The following is a 20,549-nucleotide window of genomic DNA, read 5'->3' on the forward strand; positions in this document are numbered from 1 at the left end:
GAAGTCCATACTTAGTTTCCCTAACTTGTAAATAACTACAAACTTGACATTGGCTAATCTTGGTAAAGCCAGACGAGAGAAAAAAAAGGAATAGGCATAGATTATAAATTTTTTTCTCTCTCGTCTGCAGACGAGAGAGAAAAAAAATTGTAATGGTTAGAATGGTCGGTTTTTGTGTTCAGCAGAACACAAAAACCGGCCATTTCTAACAAAAAAACAAACGCACAACACACGCAAACAGGCACAACACGCGCGCCAGTAAACGCCACCACAGACGAAGTCCTAGATTATAATAGAAAGGTGGAAGCGACGGGCCTGCCCGAATTTGGTTTTGCGCAATTTTTAAACTAATACAACAACGTAGGCTTATGATATTTTACTTGTGACGATGGCAGTATCATTCTCACAGATTTATACAAAAATATTTACGTAAAAAGGGTCCAGTTTAAAACATTAATTCTAGTATCGACTAATTTTTGAGATACTAGAATTAATTTCTTAAACTGGACCCTTTCAAGTAAAGATTTTTATATAAACCTGTGAGGATGATACTGCCATTGCCGTAATTAAAGTGCCATAAGCCTACGTTGTCGAATTAGTTTAAAAATTGCGAAAAACCAAGTAAAATTTGAATTTCGCGGTCAGACCTGTCGCTTGCCCCTTAAGGATACTTCAATGCATAAAGCTATTACGTCCATGCTTCAATGGTGTTCTCTCGTCAAAGCCTAGTCTATGGTCGTCAGTCAACTGTCAGCTTGCCAATGCCACTTTTTGTCTTTCAAAATATTAACATGGCGCTTAATCTTACTGTAAAAGTTCACCCCGTTGTTTTATTTCAAATTGTAGATGCATACGAGCGTCGAAATGCAGATTCACATCGCGTTATCGGCACACTACTGGGTAAATAATATTTTATTGTCCGCGGCTTCCTACAGTGGAAGTTCCAATATATTTGCCGACTCAGCAAGTTAACCTGTATCATTGGTTTGTTTTGATGGATTTTCTCTGATAACTATTCATTTACATGAATAATCCATGAGTAGGACGGCAAGCGAGTGTACAATGTGTTACGACGGTACGTTGTGTTGAAGGTTTCGTGGATAGGTACATGTTATGTTTGTGTGGCTGGGCAGGCACGTCGGACAAGGGGGTGGTGGAGGTGACCAACTGCTTCTGCGTGCCGCACAAGGAGCACGCCGACCAGGTGGAGGCGGAGCTCAACTACGCCATGGACGTGTACGAGCTGAACAGGCGGGTCAACGCTTCTGAGAACATTGTTGGTAAGTTAATTACACATTTTGAGGCTCAATCAAGTATTGAATCATCATCATTACTAACCGATAGACGTTCACTGCTGGACATAGGTTGCACACACCAGTCTTGCTCCACCTGAATCCAGCGGCTCCCTGCCACTTGTAATTGATAATCACTTTTGCCATAGTTCCTTTATTCGGTCAATGAAAAACAAGTTTGTGGTAGATACAGATACAGCAAAATATTTGAAAGTAGGCTTAGCTTTTTTGCTATTGTTTGGTGGCTAGTCAATATATGAAATCAGTACTCATGACATTTTATGGGATTGACAGGTTTAGCTTCTTTCAAGTTCCTACCTTTAAAGTTTTAGTAATGAGGTGTACACTGGAATATTATATAGTGTACCTCCCGTTGGGGGCAATTTGTATTGTAAATTCTCTTTATAATTTTTGTTTATTTTTATTTTAACTAAAACTTATTTTATTTCATTTGATTTTATTGTCTTAAAACATTTGCTACACTTGTATTTTATTTTATATTTCAAATGGGTGTAAAATTGGCTGAAATAACACCTATTATTATTATGAGTCTTGGGCATGTTCCCAGGCTGGTGGGCGACGGGTAACGAGGTGACGAACCACTCGTCTGTTATCCACGAGTACTACTCGCGCGAGTGCCGCGAGCCCGTGCACGTGACGCTGGACACGTCGCTGGCCGGCGCGCGCATGGGGCTGCGCGCGTACGTGTGCGTGGCGCTGGGCGTGCCGCGCGGCAAGCAGGGCTGCATGTTCACCCCGGTTGATGTGGGCCTCACCTACTACGAGCCTGAGGTGAGCCTGAGAGTACTCAGTCCTTATAGAGTTACATACCTCATATTAATTGTTATTAGAGGAACAGAATTCATGGAGGATCATTTTGCTATGTCATTGTCATCTATTGTCAGGAACAGTTGATGAAAATGATACTGAATGTTAATGTGACCTTTAATTGCTGTAAAAAAAATTAAATTTTAGAATTTAATAAAAAAATTAAATTTTTCAAAGCATATTTTGGTTCAAAAAGTCATAATCATCAAAATTTATTGGGCATTTTCTATGAAACTAAACTCATGAAAGGCACAAAAAGGAACTCTTAAACTCTTGTTTTACAAGTGAATGAAAAATCTAAAAATCGATTTGTGGTTTCAGATAGTGGGCCTGCAGCTGTGCCAGAAGACGATGGGTCCGGGCGGGCGCTCCCGGCAAGTGCAGCCCATGGTGGACCTGGCGCAGGTCGCCGAGGCCGCCTCCAAGCTCTCCACTGTCCTGGACCAGGTGCGTACTCATGGTACAGCTGTGCCAGAAGACGATGGGTCCGGGCGGGCGCTCCCGGCAAGTGCAGCCCATGGTGGACCTGGCGCAGGTCGCCGAGGCCGCCTCCAAGCTCTCCACTGTCCTGGACCAGGTGCGTACTCATGGTACAGCTGTGCCAGAAGACGATGGGTCCGGGCGGGCGCTCCCGGCAAGTGCAGCCCATGGTGGACCTGGCGCAGGTCGCCGAGGCCGCCTCCAAGCTCTCCACTGTCCTGGACCAGGTGCGTACTCATGGTACAGCTGTGCCAGAAGACGATGGGTCCGGGCGGGCGCTCCCGGCAAGTGCAGCCCATGGTGGACCTGGCGCAGGTCGCCGAGGCCGCCTCCAAGCTCTCCACTGTCCTGGACCAGGTGCGTACTCATGGTACAGCTGTGCCAGAAGACGATGGGTCCGGGCGGGCGCTCCCGGCAAGTGCAGCCCATGGTGGACCTGGCGCAGGTCGCCGAGGCCGCCTCCAAGCTCTCCACTGTCCTGGACCAGGTGCGTACTCATGGTACAGCTGTGCCAGAAGACGATGGGTCCGGGCGGGCGCTCCCGGCAAGTGCAGCCCATGGTGGACCTGGCGCAGGTCGCCGAGGCCGCCTCCAAGCTCTCCACTGTCCTGGACCAGGTGCGTACTCATGGTACAGCTGTGCCAGAAGACGATGGGTCCGGGCGGGCGCTCCCGGCAAGTGCAGCCCATGGTGGACCTGGCGCAGGTCGCCGAGGCCGCCTCCAAGCTCTCCACTGTCCTGGACCAGGTGCGTACTCATGGTACAGCTGTGCCAGAAGACGATGGGTCCGGGCGGGCGCTCCCGGCAAGTGCAGCCCATGGTGGACCTGGCGCAGGTCGCCGCCAAGCTCTCCACTGCCCTGGACCAGGTGCATACTCAAGGTACAGCTAGGCCAACAATGTTGATAGAACACTATAGGTATACTCTGAGTAAAGCAAACTCAATTGTTAGCTTAGATTTCATAGTGTTGTTGAAACTGTCAGATCAGCAACAGAATTTCTAATAAGTGAACTGGAAGTGTGGCCAGGCAGTAAGTTGCCAGTGTCACCTGTGTGCAGCTGTGTGGCGATGGTGGGAATGGTGGGCATGGTACATGACGGTGGTTGTGTGGGCAGGTGGTGCAGTACGTGGAGGAGGTGCTGGCGGAGCGCGCGGCGCCCAACGACGGCGTGGGGCGCGAGCTGCTGGAGCTGGTGACGGCGCTGCCCGACATGGCCGCGGACACCTTCAACGACGCCTTCAACTCCGGCGTCAAGGACCTGCTCATGGTGAGGGCGACCACCAGCTTATAAGTGGAAGGTTCCAGGTTCGATTCCTGGCGGAGGCCATTTCTAAATTGTCTTTGGTCTGATCTGGTGGGAGGCTTCGGCCGTAGCTAGTTACCACCCTTCCGATAAAGCCGTGCCACCGAGCGATTTGGCGTTTTGGCACGTGTACCGACCGATTTTGAATATTGGTTTAATGAAGCTGTTGTTACTCCTCCCCCAGGTTAGCCCACTTCCATCTTAAACTGCATCATCACTTACCACCACGTGAGATTTCAGTCGAGGGCTAACTTGTATTAGAATAAAAAACAAAGTTTAATTGTGTATTATAGTTTAGAGTGAATATGATTCTAGGTCAATGGGAACTATTGGTTCCCACTTCCCTTGGATCTTGAGTATTGACAGACGATGGTAATCCTCTTATAAGTGTTGCTTTTTTCTTTGGACATATATATAAATAAATAAAAAGCCTTAATAAATTTCTAAACAAAGAAAATAATTTTTATTTTTATTTTTAAGGACCTCTCATTGAGTAAAGGCCTCCTCCAGATTCTTCCAGGTTTTCCTGTTTAGCGCCTTTTTTTTCCAGTCTACTCCTCCCGTTTCTTTTATTTCATTTTCCCAGCTTTCCACAGGTCTACCTCTCTTTCGTTTCCCAACTGGGCCATATGGATTTCTTTGGACATATGGAACCCTAATAAAATGTTTAGATATGTATTGGTTGAGTATATAATGTGATTGTGATGCGCATCGCAGGTGGTGACGCTGGCGCAGCTCATCAAGACGCAGCTGCAGCTCAACGAGAAGCTCACGCTGCTCACGTCGCAGTAGCCGCACACCGCCCACAACGCGCACCGCCCACAACGCGCCGCCCGGCGGACTCACACGCGATTAGTTTAAGCTCTAAACTACAATAAACTATGTTTACTATCATTCTGTGTTTTAATATTCTTTCTGGTCCCAGTTCATCTTCTCCTTCCATATCGCTGGCTGTGGATGGATTTTATACCTATGTCTCTGCACCTATATATAGTACGCGACCGGTTGAAATGGTAATCGGGCAGAGAACGCCCCGCACTAACCCGATGCAGGCGAGTCGCAAGTGCTGACAACAACTGTACAAGGTTTCCACTCTGATGGATAATTCGCGAACGCGTACGTTACAGACAGACAAACATTAATTTTGTGGAAATAATATTATTCTTTTGTAGAATGACAAACAAGATTTAAAATAAAACAACTAAATTAAAAAATAATGTATTTAATTAAGGCATTCAGAAATATTTTTATCACCATTTTGTACTGTTCAGAAATATTGAAATGTGTGGGATTTAGCCACTGGATCACGTGTGCTTCAAACGCACAAAACTGAATAGAGGAGGAAGGAGGCGCGAACCCCAGACCTGCCGAATACGAGGTCGACCTCGACCACTGGCCTACTGTGTGGAGCGGCGCGCGCGCGCGTGCTGGCGCCACACCCAGGCGGGCGCCACGCGGCGCGCGCCCGCGCACGCGCCCTCCGCGCCCTCCCCCACCACGTACTGCACGCTGCTGTCCTCCAGCACCTCGCCCTCCTGCAACACCACCACACCACTCCGTCGTATTATGGATAATATGACAGAGTTGAACTCTTCCTACGATGACTCATAAACAAATAAAATATATCCTTTACTTTATGTAATTTGTTGTTATAGCGGCAATAGAAATACGTGATTGTGTGCAAATTTCGACTTTCCACGTACTAGGGTTCACGAGAATAGAATAGATTTTTATTCAAATGAACTTTTACAAGTGCTTTTGAATCGTCAAATAATTTACCACTGGTTCGGAATGCCGTTCCTACCGAGAAGAACCAGCAAGAAACTCGGCGGTTGCTCTTTTCAATTGTTCAATTTACAATAATATTCTATACTATACAAGCAATTGCAGACCCGCGCCTTGCTGGAGCGAGTCAAATCCATGCTTTTTTATCATTTACATAATCTTCGATTGTGTAATATGCTTTTGCCAGGAGCATACTTTTAATAGTTTTTTAAACTTTGGTAAAGGCAAGTCTAATATTGACTGTGGAATTTTATTATAAAATATTACACTCATTCCCACAAATGACTTTCCCACTTTTCTGAGGCGGAGCGTAGGAGTTGCGAGCTTATTACGATTTCTAGTTGGCCTGTCATGGAAATCACCGATTTTTTTGTAGCTGAGGATGTTTTGTCGTACAAAAATTATATTATTGTAAATGTATTGAGAAGCTACTGTAAGAATACCTATTTCCTTAAATTTCTCTCGTAGGGAATCGCGCGGTTTTAAATTATAAATTGCGCGTATTGCTCTTTTTCAGATGAGAGATGCAGCATGTTGACCGACAAATGGCCGGACAGCGCAGTCCGGCCATTTGACGGCCGGACGGAACCCTCTACTGAGGGTATCTTTCAGGCACAGTACCCAAAAAAAAAAAGATAGAGCACTCAAGTCCCTGGAATCCAAGCTGCCAACCAAAACTTATGCCAGCCAACCGCGGTGCTGGTGCGCCAACCGCGGTGCTGGTGCGCCAACCGCGGTGCTGGTGCGCCAACCGCGGTGCTGGTGCGCCAACCGCGGTGCTGGTGCGCCAACCGCGGTGCTGGTGCAATCAGAACTCCTGTCGTACTCGTATGTAAACAATGATGCTGGCTCCTGATCAGTCAATTTTCTTCAATGAATTCATTGAATTCGATCATTTTAGAAAGAGATTCTAAATTTTCAAGATGCTGTCAATAAATCGATGAGAATCTTAAAAGATTATTTAAATTTTGGAAAAATAAAACAAATGAATGTTCATGTGCAAACCTTCAACACGAGCCCTCCGTAAGCGCGTATGTACCGCGCCAGCAGCGCCGCCGCGTCGCCGCGCAGCCGCCGCGCCAGCACGAACGTGCGGCCCGCCCACAGCGCCGGCAGCTCCTGCACACGCGATGGCGCCAACACTTGTATTGCGTTGCGACGCATGCGCGTATCGTGAAAGGGCCTCGAGGCAATCTCACGACTAAAAGGATTGACCGACTCATACACTATAGAAATAATAGCTAATAGTAAAAAATACATACAAATAAAGTAAATAATAAAAACAAAGTGACACTTCAAAGTAGATTTGGATGCTGAGCGCTACATGCATTCTATTTTGCGCTAGGTGATGCTCACCACTTCGCGTGGATTTCAATTTTTGAAATCCCTTAGAACTAAATTTTCCGGGATGAAAAGTAGCCAGGTGTCACTCTCCAGGTCTCGAGCTACATCCGCGCTAACAATCACGTCGATCCGTTACCACGTGATTAAAATACATACACACTCGCATTTATAATAATATGTAAGTATAGTGATGCGATATGCTTTAAACAAATGGGTCACACGTTGTACCTGTTCAATCTCGACGCTATCCGGATGTGCAACGCGCTCGTCCTCGTCCGTGGCGTCGGAGTCGGAGTGCAGGCTGACCTGCGCCTGCACGCGCTCGTCGCGGACGAACGCCACGTCCGAGTCGCGCGACCCGTCCAACGCTATCGTTTCGTCCGCGTCCGTGGACGACTTGCGACTGGCTTCATCGGCTTTGTCGGAATCATCAGTACGGCCGTGACTTCTCGTTCCGTCAGTATGGCCGTGACTGCTCGTATCGTCGGTGTGGTCGCAATTGCCTGAATGGTCAGTATTTTTGTGATCAGATCCGTCGGTATGGTCCCGACCATCATCAGCGTGGTCGCGGCGCGCGCCCGTAGCGGCGCGGGCGGGGCTGGCGTCGCGTCGCTTCTTGCCCTGTTGTATGACAACTTTTTCTATTTCATCGTCCGTATCGTCGTCTAAAAGCATAAACTACAATATAAAAGCTAGAAATAGTATTTGTACGCTAAAAGCTTCAATACTAATCTGAAATAATTTGAACTATGATTTTCTAATTCTTGAACTTATTTTTCAACATACACACCTCAATCAGTCATCTCTGGGTATGTGTTTAAAAAATTGAAGTAACTATGAGGTCAGGAGTAGTCTCTTAGCAAGTCAGAGTCGGCATACCAGAGTCATCGTCCCGCGGCGCGCGGTCCAACTCCGGCGGCACCGGTTGGCGCAGGTGCGGCTCGGTGGCGAACCAGCGCCACGGCAGGCGGCGGCGGCGGCGCCGGCACTGCTCCAGCCAGGCGCCGCCGACGGCCACGGTGGCCGCCCGCGCCGCGCGGACGCTCCTCAGCTTCGGCGTGTTCGGGAACGCGCAGCTAAAACACCAACACCTCACTTTTTTCAAGTTAACACTTTTTTAGCTGCGTTGAGCGATTTCTTGGACGAACTAAACTTATGGGTTCGCGTCACCTGCGACATGCTAATGTGCCGTGTTGCGCCACACGGGCGACGCGCAGCCCTGTCCCGTGTACTCACTCGACTGTATCATGTGCGTGTTGGGACTCTTTGGATGGTTCAAATCTTGTCAGTTCGCTTCACCGACATATTGTAGCAAGTGAAGTTAAATGGTTCAACAAGGGACAAAACGAGCCACTTGTTAGTATGAATGGGTTTTAGTGTGTGCGCTCACATGAGATGTGTGCAGGAGGGCTCCCAGTCGCGCAGGTAGCGCGCGCCCATCTCCAGCGCGGCCGCACGCAGCGCCGCACGCTGCGGGTTGACGTACCCGCTCATAGCCACCACCACGCCCGCCAGCACGTCGCCCAGCGACGCGCACACCGGGCCCAGCTCGGGGTGCGCTGAGGATCAGCACTCACATGAGATGTGTGCAGGAGGGCTCCCAGTCGCGCAGGTAGCGCGCGCCCATCTCCAGCGCGGCCGCACGCAGCGCCGCACGCTGCGGGTTGACGTACCCGCTCATGGCCACCACCGCGCCCGCCAGCACGTCGCCCAGCGACGCGCACACCGGGCCCAGCTCGGGGTGCGCTGAGAATCAGCACTCACATGAGATGTGTGCAGGAGGGCTCCCAGTCGCGCAGGTAGCGCGCGCCCATCTCCAGCGCGGCCGCACGCAGCGCCGCACGCTGCGGGTTGACGTACCCGCTCATAGCCACCACCGCGCCCGCCAGCACGTCGCCCAGCGACGCGCACACCGGGCCCAGCTCGGGGTGCGCTGAGGATCAGCACTCACATGAGATGTGTGCAGGAGGGCTCCCAGTCGCGCAGGTAGCGCGCGCCCATCTCCAGCGCGGCCGCACGCAGCGCCGCACGCTGCGGGTTGACGTACCCGCTCATGGCCACCACCGCGCCCGCCAGCACGTCGCCCAGCGACGCGCACACCGGGCCCAGCTCGGGGTGCGCTGAGGATCAGCACTCACATGAGATGTGTGCAGGAGGGCTCCCAGTCGCGCAGGTAGCGCGCGCCCATCTCCAGCGCGGCCGCACGCAGCGCCGCACGCTGCGGGTTGACGTACCCGCTCATAGCCACCACCGCGCCCGCCAGCACGTCGCCCAGCGACGCGCACACCGGGCCCAGCTCGGGGTGCGCTGAGGATCAGCACTCACATGAGATGTGTGCAGGAGGGCTCCCAGTCGCGCAGGTAGCGCGCGCCCATCTCCAGCGCGGCCGCACGCAGCGCCGCACGCTGCGGGTTGACGTACCCGCTCATAGCCACCACCGCGCCCGCCAGCACGTCGCCCAGCGACGCGCACACCGGGCCCAGCTCGGGGTGCGCTGAGGATCAGCACTCACATGAGATGTGTGCAGGAGGGCTCCCAGTCGCGCAGGTAGCGCGCGCCCATCTCCAGCGCGGCCGCACGCAGCGCCGCACGCTGCGGGTTGACGTACCCGCTCATGGCCACCACCGCGCCCGCCAGCACGTCGCCCAGCGACGCGCACACCGGGCCCAGCTCGGGGTGCGCTGAGGATCAGCACTCACATGAGATGTGTGCAGGAGGGCTCCCAGTCGCGCAGGTAGCGCGCGCCCATCTCCAGCGCGGCCGCACGCAGCGCCGCACGCTGCGGGTTGACGTACCCGCTCATGGCCACCACCGCGCCCGCCAGCACGTCGCCCAGCGACGCGCACACCGGGCCCAGCTCGGGGTGCGCTGAGGATCAGCACTCACATGAGATGTGTGCAGGAGGGCTCCCAGTCGCGCAGGTAGCGCGCGCCCATCTCCAGCGCGGCCGCACGCAGCGCCGCACGCTGCGGGTTGACGTACCCGCTCATGGCCACCACCGCGCCCGCCAGCACGTCGCTCAGCGACGCGCACACCGGGCCCAGCTCGGGGTGCGCTGAGGACACATCTTCGTTAAGCTTCTTACTAGGGTTGCCAAGTGCTCCATATTATATGGGTAACAGAATTACCCATAATTCTTAAATTTCGTAGCAGCGAATGTCTATGGCATAATATATAGCGATGTGCGTGAGCAGCCCGATCCGTAGCTCCAGCATAGTTGGAGCTGCGCTTTGATGAATCAGTGAGTCAATCAGTTTGTTTTACTTATTTGAGATTAACTAATAGTATTAATTTATTATATTTCATGCAAATTAGTTTTAAAGATAAAAACTCACTTTCTGCAGATCTCTTCCGCTGTTTCTGGCTCGCTGTTGCTTTTTCAGAATTGGAATTCACCGAGTGCGTCTTCGGAGGCATCTCCCTGCTGTCACTGTGCTTCTCTGCAGACCCACCGTCGTCATTTACTGCACTACTATTCAACGTGTCACCAGGTTTACTAATATTTAATTTGTTTATGCCCTCAACCTGGTGTTTACTCGGCTTAGGAGTGGTCTTTGGTGGTGGTGTGGTGGCGTGGGGCTGGCCGGGTCTCGCGTGGTCGCGGTGGCGCTGCAGGACGCGGTCGAGGCGGGCGTGCGGGCGGTTGTCGTCGTCGGTGTAGAGCAGGCTGTCCTTGCTCCTGTCGGCTCGCAGGTCGCCGGCGGACGATGGTTCCTTTTGGCTGGGTTTGGTGGTGGGCGTTTTGGCGATTGGCGTTTTGGTCAGCTTGGTGGACGCGTCGGGGATATTTTTCAGCGCTTGGGATGAAGCTTGTCTTATTTGTGCATCTGGAAGGACAATAATGAATATTGTTTTTACGTTACGTATATTTGGTGAGAGGAATAGTGTGATGATGACTCGTACCGCCGCCGAGTGGTTCAGACGTCCGCCTTTTATTTGGGAGGTCGGGCTGCAGATATATGTTGCTTTAACAATGAAAGAAAACATTGTGAGGAAACTTGCATACCTAAGGATTCTACACAATGTATTCCAAAGTTTCTGAAGTGCCAATCCGAAGTTGACCAACGTGGCGGCCTTATTGGGTTACAGCCTTAACCCTTCCCATTTGAACAAAAGAGCTGTGCTCAGTAGTGGGGCGGCGGCGATGGGTTGATCACGATGATGCTCACCAGTGGTCTGCGCGAGCTGGGCGCGCTGATGCTTCGCGAACAGCTCCCCGGGCCGGAACTCGTCGTCCGAGGAGCCGGCGTCCGCGTCCAGCTGCAGCGCGCGCAGCGGCGCGGGCGCGGCTCCGCCGGGCGCGGCGCCGCCGGCCGCGGCGTCCGAGCTGGAGATGTGCACGAACGCGAGCCCGTACTGCAGATACACACTGTCTTAAAGTTAACATTGACTTGAAAATTAGCCAATGATCGCGCCTTCGTTTGCGTAAATTAAGATTTTTAAAAAATCCCGCGAGAACTCAATGATTTTTCATGATAAAAAGTAGCCTATGCTACTTGCCAGGTCTTTAACTATATTCATGCAAAAAATCGCGTCAATCCGATGTTCAGGCGGCGTGATCGAAGGACAAACCAAAATACAAACATTTTCACATTAATTCTAACATGGCTAGTGACTAGATCAATAAATTATGACATTATTTTGAAACGCAAGCAACCAAACCGTACAGCGGTACACTACCTTGCAGTGCTTGTTGTAAGGCTGCGAGCACACGAGCCGCACGCGGTCCCAGCGCTGCGCGCTCGCGCTCGTCAGCTGCGCCGCGCCGAACGAGCGCACGCACTCCGCGCCCTCCCCGCGCCGCGACGCGCCCGGCGACAGCAGCACGCAGCTGGGCACCAGCACCTGACGAGGGCTCATCAACATCACGTGTGACGTCAACGTCAGGAGAGCCGCACTGGCCTGGGGGATACGGCTTCTATTCTCTTCGACGCGGCCGTTCACGGAATCGTCGCAAGGCGAGAACAGAACAGAGCACCACATCACCCGCCAGAGTCCTCATTGACAGACCGCAAATTGTACTAAATTCTAGAGTTGCATAAGAGCCCTAGAATTTAAGGAACAACATGTATTTAATCTAAATGTGTAACTCTGTGGGCGGTACTATAGTAAATAAATAAATAAATAAATAGTCTGCACTGAAAGGACCAAACTAGATCCACAAAGTCTGAGCTGAATAATTCCTGTAAAACTTCCTAATTCATATAGTACAAAATATAAAGATCGATTAACCAATCACTGGGTCACTACTGAGCATGGGTCTCCTTTTAGAATGAGAAGTTTAGGGTTTGGCTGTAGTCCATCACACTGGCCGAGTGCAGATTGGCAGACTCCGCCATGACTTCGCACACCTTTAAGAACATTATGAAGAACTCTCGGGCATGCAGTTTGGTCACAATTGTTTCCTGTTTGATGCTAAGCAATGTTATGACTTCAGCAATAGATACCTGAAAAGGGTCATTAGGCTTCTCGGAGAGCCCCACCAGCACTTCAATGAGCGCCACGTGGTAGGCGCCTATCGTGATGGACTCTATCTGAAATACACAGTTTTTGTTTATGGCATACATTGGCATACAGTCAACAACAATTACCTGAGTGACAGTAATGTCAAACTGTGCCTAATGACCTGCTAATAAGTATAACATTAAAACAGTATTACAATACACTGAACACATCATTTACCCTGTTGTGTAGAAGCAGGCATTATGTAATGGAAGTCCATGATATACAAGTACGCAAAAGCTTAATTTGCTATCATCTGCTGAAACAGACAAATCTGTATGGTGCAACACAGTATGGTTGACTGGGACACTCATGTGAAGGGAGAGGAAGGCACCTTGCAGGCACTCTTCAGCTGCAGCAGCAGGGAGCAGGAGGGCTCGGCCGCGCTGCACAGCCACTTGCTCTTGACATCTGCCAGCAGCAGGTTGCTGGCCGGGTTGTCCTGGAAGTTTATTTGCCTCTTTTGAACTGTGTCGTAAGCCAGAGCAAAGGCAAAGTGCGCTCTATAGATGTAGCGTTAGTGTTTTCAAATTAAAAACAAGGGAGTTCAATTCACACAGTTGGTATCCATACTACTTAAATAACAGACCTCATGCTCAAGTCACTTAGGTAATTACTTTGCTGCAACTAGAACAGTAATATCAAAGTCTCAGTATTAAGGTACCTAGCAGGACATTCTGTAAAAAATAGTTAGTACTTTATTTATTATCAACGGTTGGTTAGCTTAACATGCAGGTTTGCTCACCTGCTTTCCTTCAACGTTAAATCAAGTGATAAGTATTTAATTGCTTAAAAACCCACATAACCCCAAAAAGTTAGTGTGTGCCCCACAGAGCACCTGGTGTGCCCGCATCCAACCCACACTGCCCACCTAGGAGGTTGATGTTCTAATATCTAGGCTACTTTTTAATAAACTTTAATTATACTTACTTATTACAGAAACAGTAGAAATACACCTAGAATACTGCAATCATGCATTACGGTGAAAATAATAATGTGGCATAAGGCGCAGCATGTTTGTCTCGTTTGTACAGGCGCAGGGAAAACAGGCATTCCTAATAATAGCCTGATGACGATATAATTCGTTAGATGGAAACAACTTGAAACCTAGTTTTGAACCATAGGTGCTTAGCTCTATTTGATCGGTTGTACGCGGCGATTGGCGTGCTGGAAAATTGTGTTCGGGTGCTAATTGTGTACCAACGTGTGCATTTTGTATTTTCTGTACGAAAGCGTGAATAAAATTCAAAAAGAACTTACCGGATCTTCACTACTGAAGCTGACCACATAGTCGATCTTTACAAGCGGCATATTGACATCATTTGATAATCGTCCATAATATTATAGTGTACTACAATTAATTATCTTGAATTTCCCGAAATGAGCTATAAATATTTATAATTTATTTTGAATGAATGAAATGAACTTGTAACTTGTCATTTGTCAAGGCTTTTACCTAATTGAAAGGAGATGTTTGTTTTGACTTTTGATTTTTACTTTTTAACCGACTTCCAAAAAAGGAGGAGGTTCTCAATTCGTCGGAATATTTTTTTTGTATATTTTTTATGTATGTTCCCCGATTACTCAAAGACCCCTAGACCGATTTGGATTTTTTTTTTGTTTGAAAGGGTATACTGTGCAGGTGGTCCCACATAAAGGGAAGATCTGATGAATATCTTCGGAGATGGAGAACAGAACTCCGCAATGGACAAGAGCAAACACAGATCACTATTATACAGTCTAAAGAGAGCAAATTGCTCGCGATCAGTGTAATAGCTTAGTAAACAGTAGGGTCAGTAGGGTACACTGGGCATAGCATATTATAGTAGGTACAGTGGGGCCACTAAAACTTGTGAAATAAAAAAATTTCAAAAGAAAAATAAAAACGACTAATTTTGTTTTAATATGCTTGCTCGATTTCATACCTAGGTACATTACACGTGTAGGTAGCTAAACAAAAGTTATTTTTTACTTTTTAGTGTTTGTGATTTTTGAAGTCTGTTTTATTTTTCTTTTGAAATTTTTTTAAGCTTTTTTACGGACTTCGTCTGTAACATAAATTTATAGCGAAAAATCGTAGGTCTATGGTCTGTAACGTGTCCTCTGCGTCGTCTGCGTCTGGTCGTGTCTGTTGCGTTTGCTGGCGCGCGTGTTTCGCCTTTTTGGAGTGTTTTTTTGTTAGAAGTGGCCGGTTTTTGTGTTCTGCTGGTGTTTATTGCTGGTAGAACTGACTGGTAAACGCTCTAGAGGGGCGCCGCGTGTTTGTCGGCGGGCGCCGGCACTCACGAAGTCCATACTTATAAACAAAAATAACTACAAACTTGACATTGGCTAATCAGTGTAAAGCCAGACGAGAGAGAAAAAAAAAGCTTTTTGACGTCACATTGAAGTCAAAAAGTCAGTTTGACGTGAGTTTGACATTTGACGATGTCAAATTGACGTCACTTTGCTTTTTACGCTTACTTCACGGCTCTGGGTCTGATCTTTTTGAGATTTTAAGGGTTCCGCACCAAAATGTTAAAAATGGAACTGAAAGCGATAACAATAGGTAGCAGTAGGTTTCTGGAGTGGCTGGTGCGCTTTCAACTTGCGTTTCAAGTTGCGAGGCGCATGGACTTATTAAGCAGGTATTGGTCTCTATTAACAAAATACTCTGTAGTATGCGTGATGGTGTGCGCACTGTGCATGCCTCATATTGTTTGCCGGCAACAGCGCATGAATCAAACCCTGTGCCATTTACCTACATATTATTATATTTTAAAAGCATAGAATTAGGTAGCTAATAGGAATAAAACTACGATAAAATAAATGTATGTAAATAAATAAATTTAATAATTAAGTATAATAATTTAATAAAGTAAGTATGCACTTTGGTATGTCAGTAGTAGGCACGAATATCTATAATTTATTGCCATTTACCCATCGATGTATTTACCATAGTAAAAATAAATAACGTAAGTATTTTACAAGGTATTAATTTTACTCTGATGTAATAACTATGTATCTACCTCAGCTATGTAGGTATAAGCTACATAGTTATTGTATTTTTATTGCAGGTATTAATTAACAATAAATAATTATGATTATTGGAAACTTATAGTTTACCATAGTGTTCGATAGACCAACTTAAACGTACCGCGTGTACCTAATAACGCTTTAACTATACCTACCTACGTTAGTTTTCCCTAGATTACTTAAAAGGTAAACAAGTAGCTTCTCGCTTAAATGCGTAAGAGGCGCAGTACGCGCGCCGGACGACCTTGACAATGAATTTGAGTGAAAACCTAACTCCAGAAGCCGCGCCGCCGCCGCCCTCGGGCAAATCGCGGCACTTACGCCTTTCTCCGAGAAGGTTTCTGGGAGTCGTTTATCTGTTTTAAGCAAACTAAGGAAAACTGACCAACAACGGCGGCGGGGGGTTCGAGTCTAGAAGCAAACAATATTATAGTACTAACTAGTTGTCACGGCACATAAGTGGCGTCACAATTTTTGTATAAAACACTCAAGAAGCAAGTGTTCTAGTGAATGACCCTATACTTATGAATTCTAATAATGACCGGCTCCGACTGCCTCGCGCGCGGCGTGGGCGTGGGCGTGGGCGTCGGCGACGGCGAGGGCTCCGGCACCAGCACGGCCGTCGGCGAGGGCGCGGCCGCCGGCATGAGCACGACCGCGGGCGACGGCGCGGGCGTCGCCAGCGGCGTCGTCACGCGAGCGGACTGCGCGCGGCGGTACGTGTAGCCGCCGCTCCTGTTGGGCCGCGCGTACATCACCACCGTGTCTTCGTCCTCGAACTGGTCGCGAGATTTGGAGTAGGAGTACTTGGGGCGGGCTTCTTCCTCGGAAGCGTAGACTTCCTCGTACTCGACGGGCTCGTAGCGCCGCTCGTTGTGGGTCGAGTACGCGTCCGCGTCGGGCTGCGGGCGCGGGCGCCGCGCCGGGCGCCGCGGCCGCCCGAGCGCGGGCTGCCGGTGCGGCGGCGAGAATATCTGCACGATGCGCACGGGCGGGTGCTGCGGCAGCGTGGCGACGGCGAAGGCCTCGTACTCTTCCCCGGAGGAGTCGCTGGCGTACACCGGGTAGGCGTGGCTGCGCAGGTCTATCAACCCGCCGCCCAGTCCGAAGGAGCTCGGTCCGCTCGGGTAGACGCCTGCGCGTACGCAGGGCAGCACTAGCAGCAGTGAGATCTGGAAGAGGCAAATAGTCTCGTTAATTGTTGGGCGTGATTATATGTATCGTAATGCTTTTGCCACGAATAGAGCATAGGCATATTGTAGGATTTGAGGAGGTATCTACTCTGCCTTCTGACTTCATCTCATTTGTGAGACCCGATGCCTACAGACGTAGGTACACCCAATCCCTAAGATCTCCTTTGAAAATCCTCTGTAATCGTATCATTCGTACCCATTGTTCTTTCCCATTAAACTAACAGTAACTTAACTTCATTCCTCGGTATCAGAATCTATCATAGGTCCTTGGGTGTATTTGATATTAGTTTGATAGGTATTGACATTGATTTTTTGTTAAGTAAGTACTTCATAATTTATAAGTCTTATGGTCAAAGACTTAAAATTTGTGAAGTAACGAAAAAACTAAGAATTTCAGAAACATGTGCCTACTTATAGTAAAAGATTATAAAGCAAAATAACACAAAATTAAAAAACAAACAAAACTTACAAAAAAATATCAACCTGAAAAAGTTCACGATTTCGAAGGCTAAACGTATTTTAACCTACTTTACCTCAAAATAGCTTAGCCAATGAATATCACACACGTTTAAAAGGGAAGTATTCCACAAGAGCAGTTTTTCCGAGGCGAAGCACTAAGTCCCCGGGTCCCGAGTAGGCACTCACCAAGTAGTCCATGTCGGTGGGTGGTGGCCGCTTCAGCTGGCGCGCGCTCCGCGACTGTGCGGCCGCCGCGCCGGTCCCCGCCAGCTCCACACACCAGTTCCTTCCTTTCCTTCCAGCGATGCGGAGCGTGACATTTCCGAATACGTTGATATGTTAGCGCCCAAAACGCATACATTTTCCACTGAGAAAATAGTGATTGCTTCGCTCACGACGAGCAGCTCCATTCCCGAAAACCTGCATCAATCATCGAAGGTCGCAATTGATGTAATTGGCTGAATTTATGGTATTATTGTTGCAACAATGTATTGTAGCCAATAGTGAGCTAACACCGGCTAAAACATTAATATTCATATTATAATAACTAGCTGATGCCCGCAGCTTCGCCCGCGTGGATTGGTCAGATCCCCTGCAGCATCAGGATTGAGGAGTTGGACTCCAAATTTTTTATAAAACAATGTCGCACAGTTCCTCTATCGATTAAAAAAAAATACGCAAATCGCTTCAGAAATCTCGGAGATTTCGGTGTACATAGGTAGTAAAACACAACTCCCTTTTTGAAAGTCGGTTAAAAAAGTAGCCTATGTTACACCCTGGTCAATCCTCTACTTGTCTGTGAAAATCCCGTCAAAATCGGTTCAGCCGTTCCAAAGATTAGCCTTTTCAAACAGACAGACAGACAGACAGACAGACAGACAGACAGACAGACAGACAGACAGACCGACAGACAGACAGACAAAAATTTTAAAAACGTGTGATTCAGTTAAGGTATCGTTCAAATAACCCTATGAGCTTAATATGAGGTAGTTATTTCGAAATTACAGACAGACACTCCAATTTTATTTATTAGTATAGATAATAGGTTATCATCATCATCATCAGCCTGTGGACGTCCACTGCTGGACATAGGCCTTCCCTAAAGAGCGCCACCACACCCGGTCCTCAGCCTTCCTCATCCAGCCACTTCCCGCCAGCCGCTTAATATCATCGGTCCATCGTGCTGGAGGGCGTCCCACACTACGTTTGCTTAAACGCGGTCTCCACTCAAGGACTTTCCGGCTCCAACGGCCATCGCCTCTACGACAAGCATGGCCTGCCCACTGCCACTTCAGCTTGCTTATAGTTTGGGCTATGTCAGTGACCTTGGTTCTCCTGCGGATCTCCTCATTTCGGATCTTATCCCTCAAGAAAACTCCTAACATAGCCCTCTCCATAGCTCGCTGAGCAACTTTGAATAATAGGTTAACTACTACAATAAAATAGTGGTATCAATAAAATATACCCACGTAAGTATATATTTTATTACAGGTCGATTGAAAGCACAGAAATGACGTTCAGATCTCAAATCTTTGTTCTAAAACAACACACCTACACAACTTAGAAGCTTAGTTTGATGTACCTACTACCTACTCTACAAAGCTTTAAGAAAGAAGAAAGTGAAGACTTCAAGTCTCCTTCCTGCAGAGGATCGGATACTCAATAAATCTGTAGGTAATTCATTCTAAGTAAAATATTCTTATTTTGTGCATATTTCCGCTCAGGCAATTGTTAGTATGCATCGGCTTTCGGTAATACGCAATAGTCTGAGAGAAGGGTGCCAGATATCGTATGGATGAATTACTTAATGAAAATTCTGAACTACTCCAATCGGTAAGTCTCAATATTTACAGAAAATTCTAGGTCTTACGTTAGTCATCGTTAAAGACGGGGGAAAATTGGTTTAGTCGATTTGTATGCTGCGAACATTCTCGATAGTACAAGAAAAGTGGGGTTATTTGTTAGTCCGCAGAAAAAGGGTTCTTCTTATTTTTTTTATTTTTTTATTTAACTAATTATAAAAGAACACTTTACACCAATTGTTGTAGACCAAAGCATTAGACAAAAACTGAGACTGGTGCTTGAAATTTTGCAGCCCAAATAGACCGTAGTCTGTGTGTCTGTGTTATAACAAACATATTCTCATTTCTAATAGACCGTAGTCTGTGTGTCTGTGTTATAACAAACATATTCTCATTTCTAATAGACCGTAGTCTGTGTGTCTGTGTTATAACAAACATATTCTCATTTCTAATAGACCGTAGTCTGTGTGTCTGTGTTATAACAAACATATTCTCATTTCTAATAGACCGTAGTCTGTGTGTCTGTGTTATAACAAACATATTCTCATTTCTAATAGACCGTAGTCTGTGTGTCTGTGTTATAACAAACATATTCTCATTTCTAATAGACCGTAGTCTGTGTGTCTGTGTTATAACAAACATATTCTCATTTCTAATAGACCGTAGTCTGTGTGTCTGTGTTATAACAAACATATTCTCATTTCTAATAGACCGTAGTCTGTGTGTCTGTGTTATAACAAACATATTCTCATTTCTAATAGACCGTAGTCTGTGTGTCTGTGTTATAACAAACATATTCTCATTTCTAATAGACCGTAGTCTGTGTGTCTGTGTTATAACAAACATATTCTCATTTCTAATAGACCGTAGTCTGTGTGTCTGTGTTATAACAAACATATTCTCATTTCTAATAGACCGTAGTCTGTGTGTCTGTGTTATAACAAACATATTCTCATTTCTAATAGACCGTAGTCTGTGTGTCTGTGTTATAACAAACATATTCTCATTTCTAATAGACCGTAGTCTGTGTGTCTGTGTTATAACAAACATATTCTCATTTCTAATAGACCGTAGTCTGTGTGTCTGTGTTATAACAAACATATTCTCATTTTTAACTGGATAGCTTCGATGACGATCTATCTAGAGCCCTAAGTGTAACAAGTGCGTGAGCTGATTTACAAAAAGTCTGCCAATGGAAACATTTTTAAGCCCGGACAATCAATGACGACATTTTTACATTTTACTCATACTCGCCGTCTTTTGCTCCGTCTCGGAGCGCGTAGGCGGAGTGTGATACATGATCTAGGCACCGCGTCTCGGGCTAGCCGTGCGTGTAGTTGGTCACGGTGGGCGGCGGCGGCGCTTCCCTGCGTGCGGCGCGCCACGGCGCGGCGTCGCGTCGCACGCGCACTCATCGATCACATTAATCTATAGACCCACTAATTATATCATACTTCATTTATATGTAGATAATTTATTATTATGCTTGCTTGCCGATGACGGAAAATGAAGTAAAAGTGAAGTTTTCCGTTCTAGCACGTTTTC

General features: G+C 47.7%; 3 protein-coding genes across 4 annotated transcripts; 1 reads left to right on the forward strand and 2 right to left on the reverse strand.

Annotated features, from left to right (window-relative positions):
• The first annotated feature begins 738 nt into the window (after positions 1-738).
• LOC123873402 (eukaryotic translation initiation factor 3 subunit F) lies at positions 739-20,431 on the forward strand. 2 transcript variants are annotated; one of them, XM_045918244.1, is made up of 7 exons: positions 739-900; positions 1,134-1,280; positions 1,861-2,084; positions 2,442-2,567; positions 3,716-3,868; positions 4,622-4,707; positions 20,381-20,431. In XM_045918244.1, exons 1-6 carry the CDS (start codon positions 762-764, stop codon positions 4,694-4,696), a joined length of 864 nt encoding a protein of 287 aa, XP_045774200.1. In that variant the 5' UTR covers positions 739-761; the 3' UTR covers positions 4,697-4,707; positions 20,381-20,431. The 2 variants fall into 2 exon arrangements, with proteins under 2 accessions (XP_045774200.1, XP_045774199.1); XM_045918243.1 differs by lacking the exon at positions 20,381-20,431 and having other exon boundaries at positions 4,622-4,798.
• Positions 5,302-13,990, reverse strand: LOC123873398 (DNA repair protein XRCC1). Its single transcript, XM_045918239.1, has 11 exons — positions 13,796-13,990; positions 12,870-12,977; positions 12,481-12,567; positions 11,714-11,878; positions 11,203-11,389; positions 10,369-10,860; positions 9,920-10,088; positions 7,913-8,109; positions 7,262-7,698; positions 6,695-6,808; positions 5,302-5,439 (listed from the first exon to the last, which is right to left on the reverse strand). The coding sequence occupies exons 1-11, from the start codon at positions 13,844-13,846 to the stop codon at positions 5,302-5,304; spliced, it is 2,145 nt and encodes a 714-aa protein (XP_045774195.1). The 5' UTR covers positions 13,847-13,990.
• On the reverse strand, positions 15,848-17,509 carry LOC123873403 (putative uncharacterized protein DDB_G0290521). The gene is made up of 2 exons (XM_045918245.1): positions 17,389-17,509; positions 15,848-16,722 (listed from the first exon to the last, which is right to left on the reverse strand). The coding sequence occupies exons 1-2, from the start codon at positions 17,398-17,400 to the stop codon at positions 16,054-16,056; spliced, it is 681 nt and encodes a 226-aa protein (XP_045774201.1). The 5' UTR covers positions 17,401-17,509; the 3' UTR covers positions 15,848-16,053.
• Positions 20,432-20,549: the final 118 nt, after the last annotated feature.

This window comes from Maniola jurtina, chromosome 16, assembly GCF_905333055.1.
Source record: "Maniola jurtina chromosome 16, ilManJurt1.1, whole genome shotgun sequence".
In the NCBI taxonomy this organism is placed as follows: domain Eukaryota; kingdom Metazoa; phylum Arthropoda; class Insecta; order Lepidoptera; family Nymphalidae; genus Maniola; species Maniola jurtina.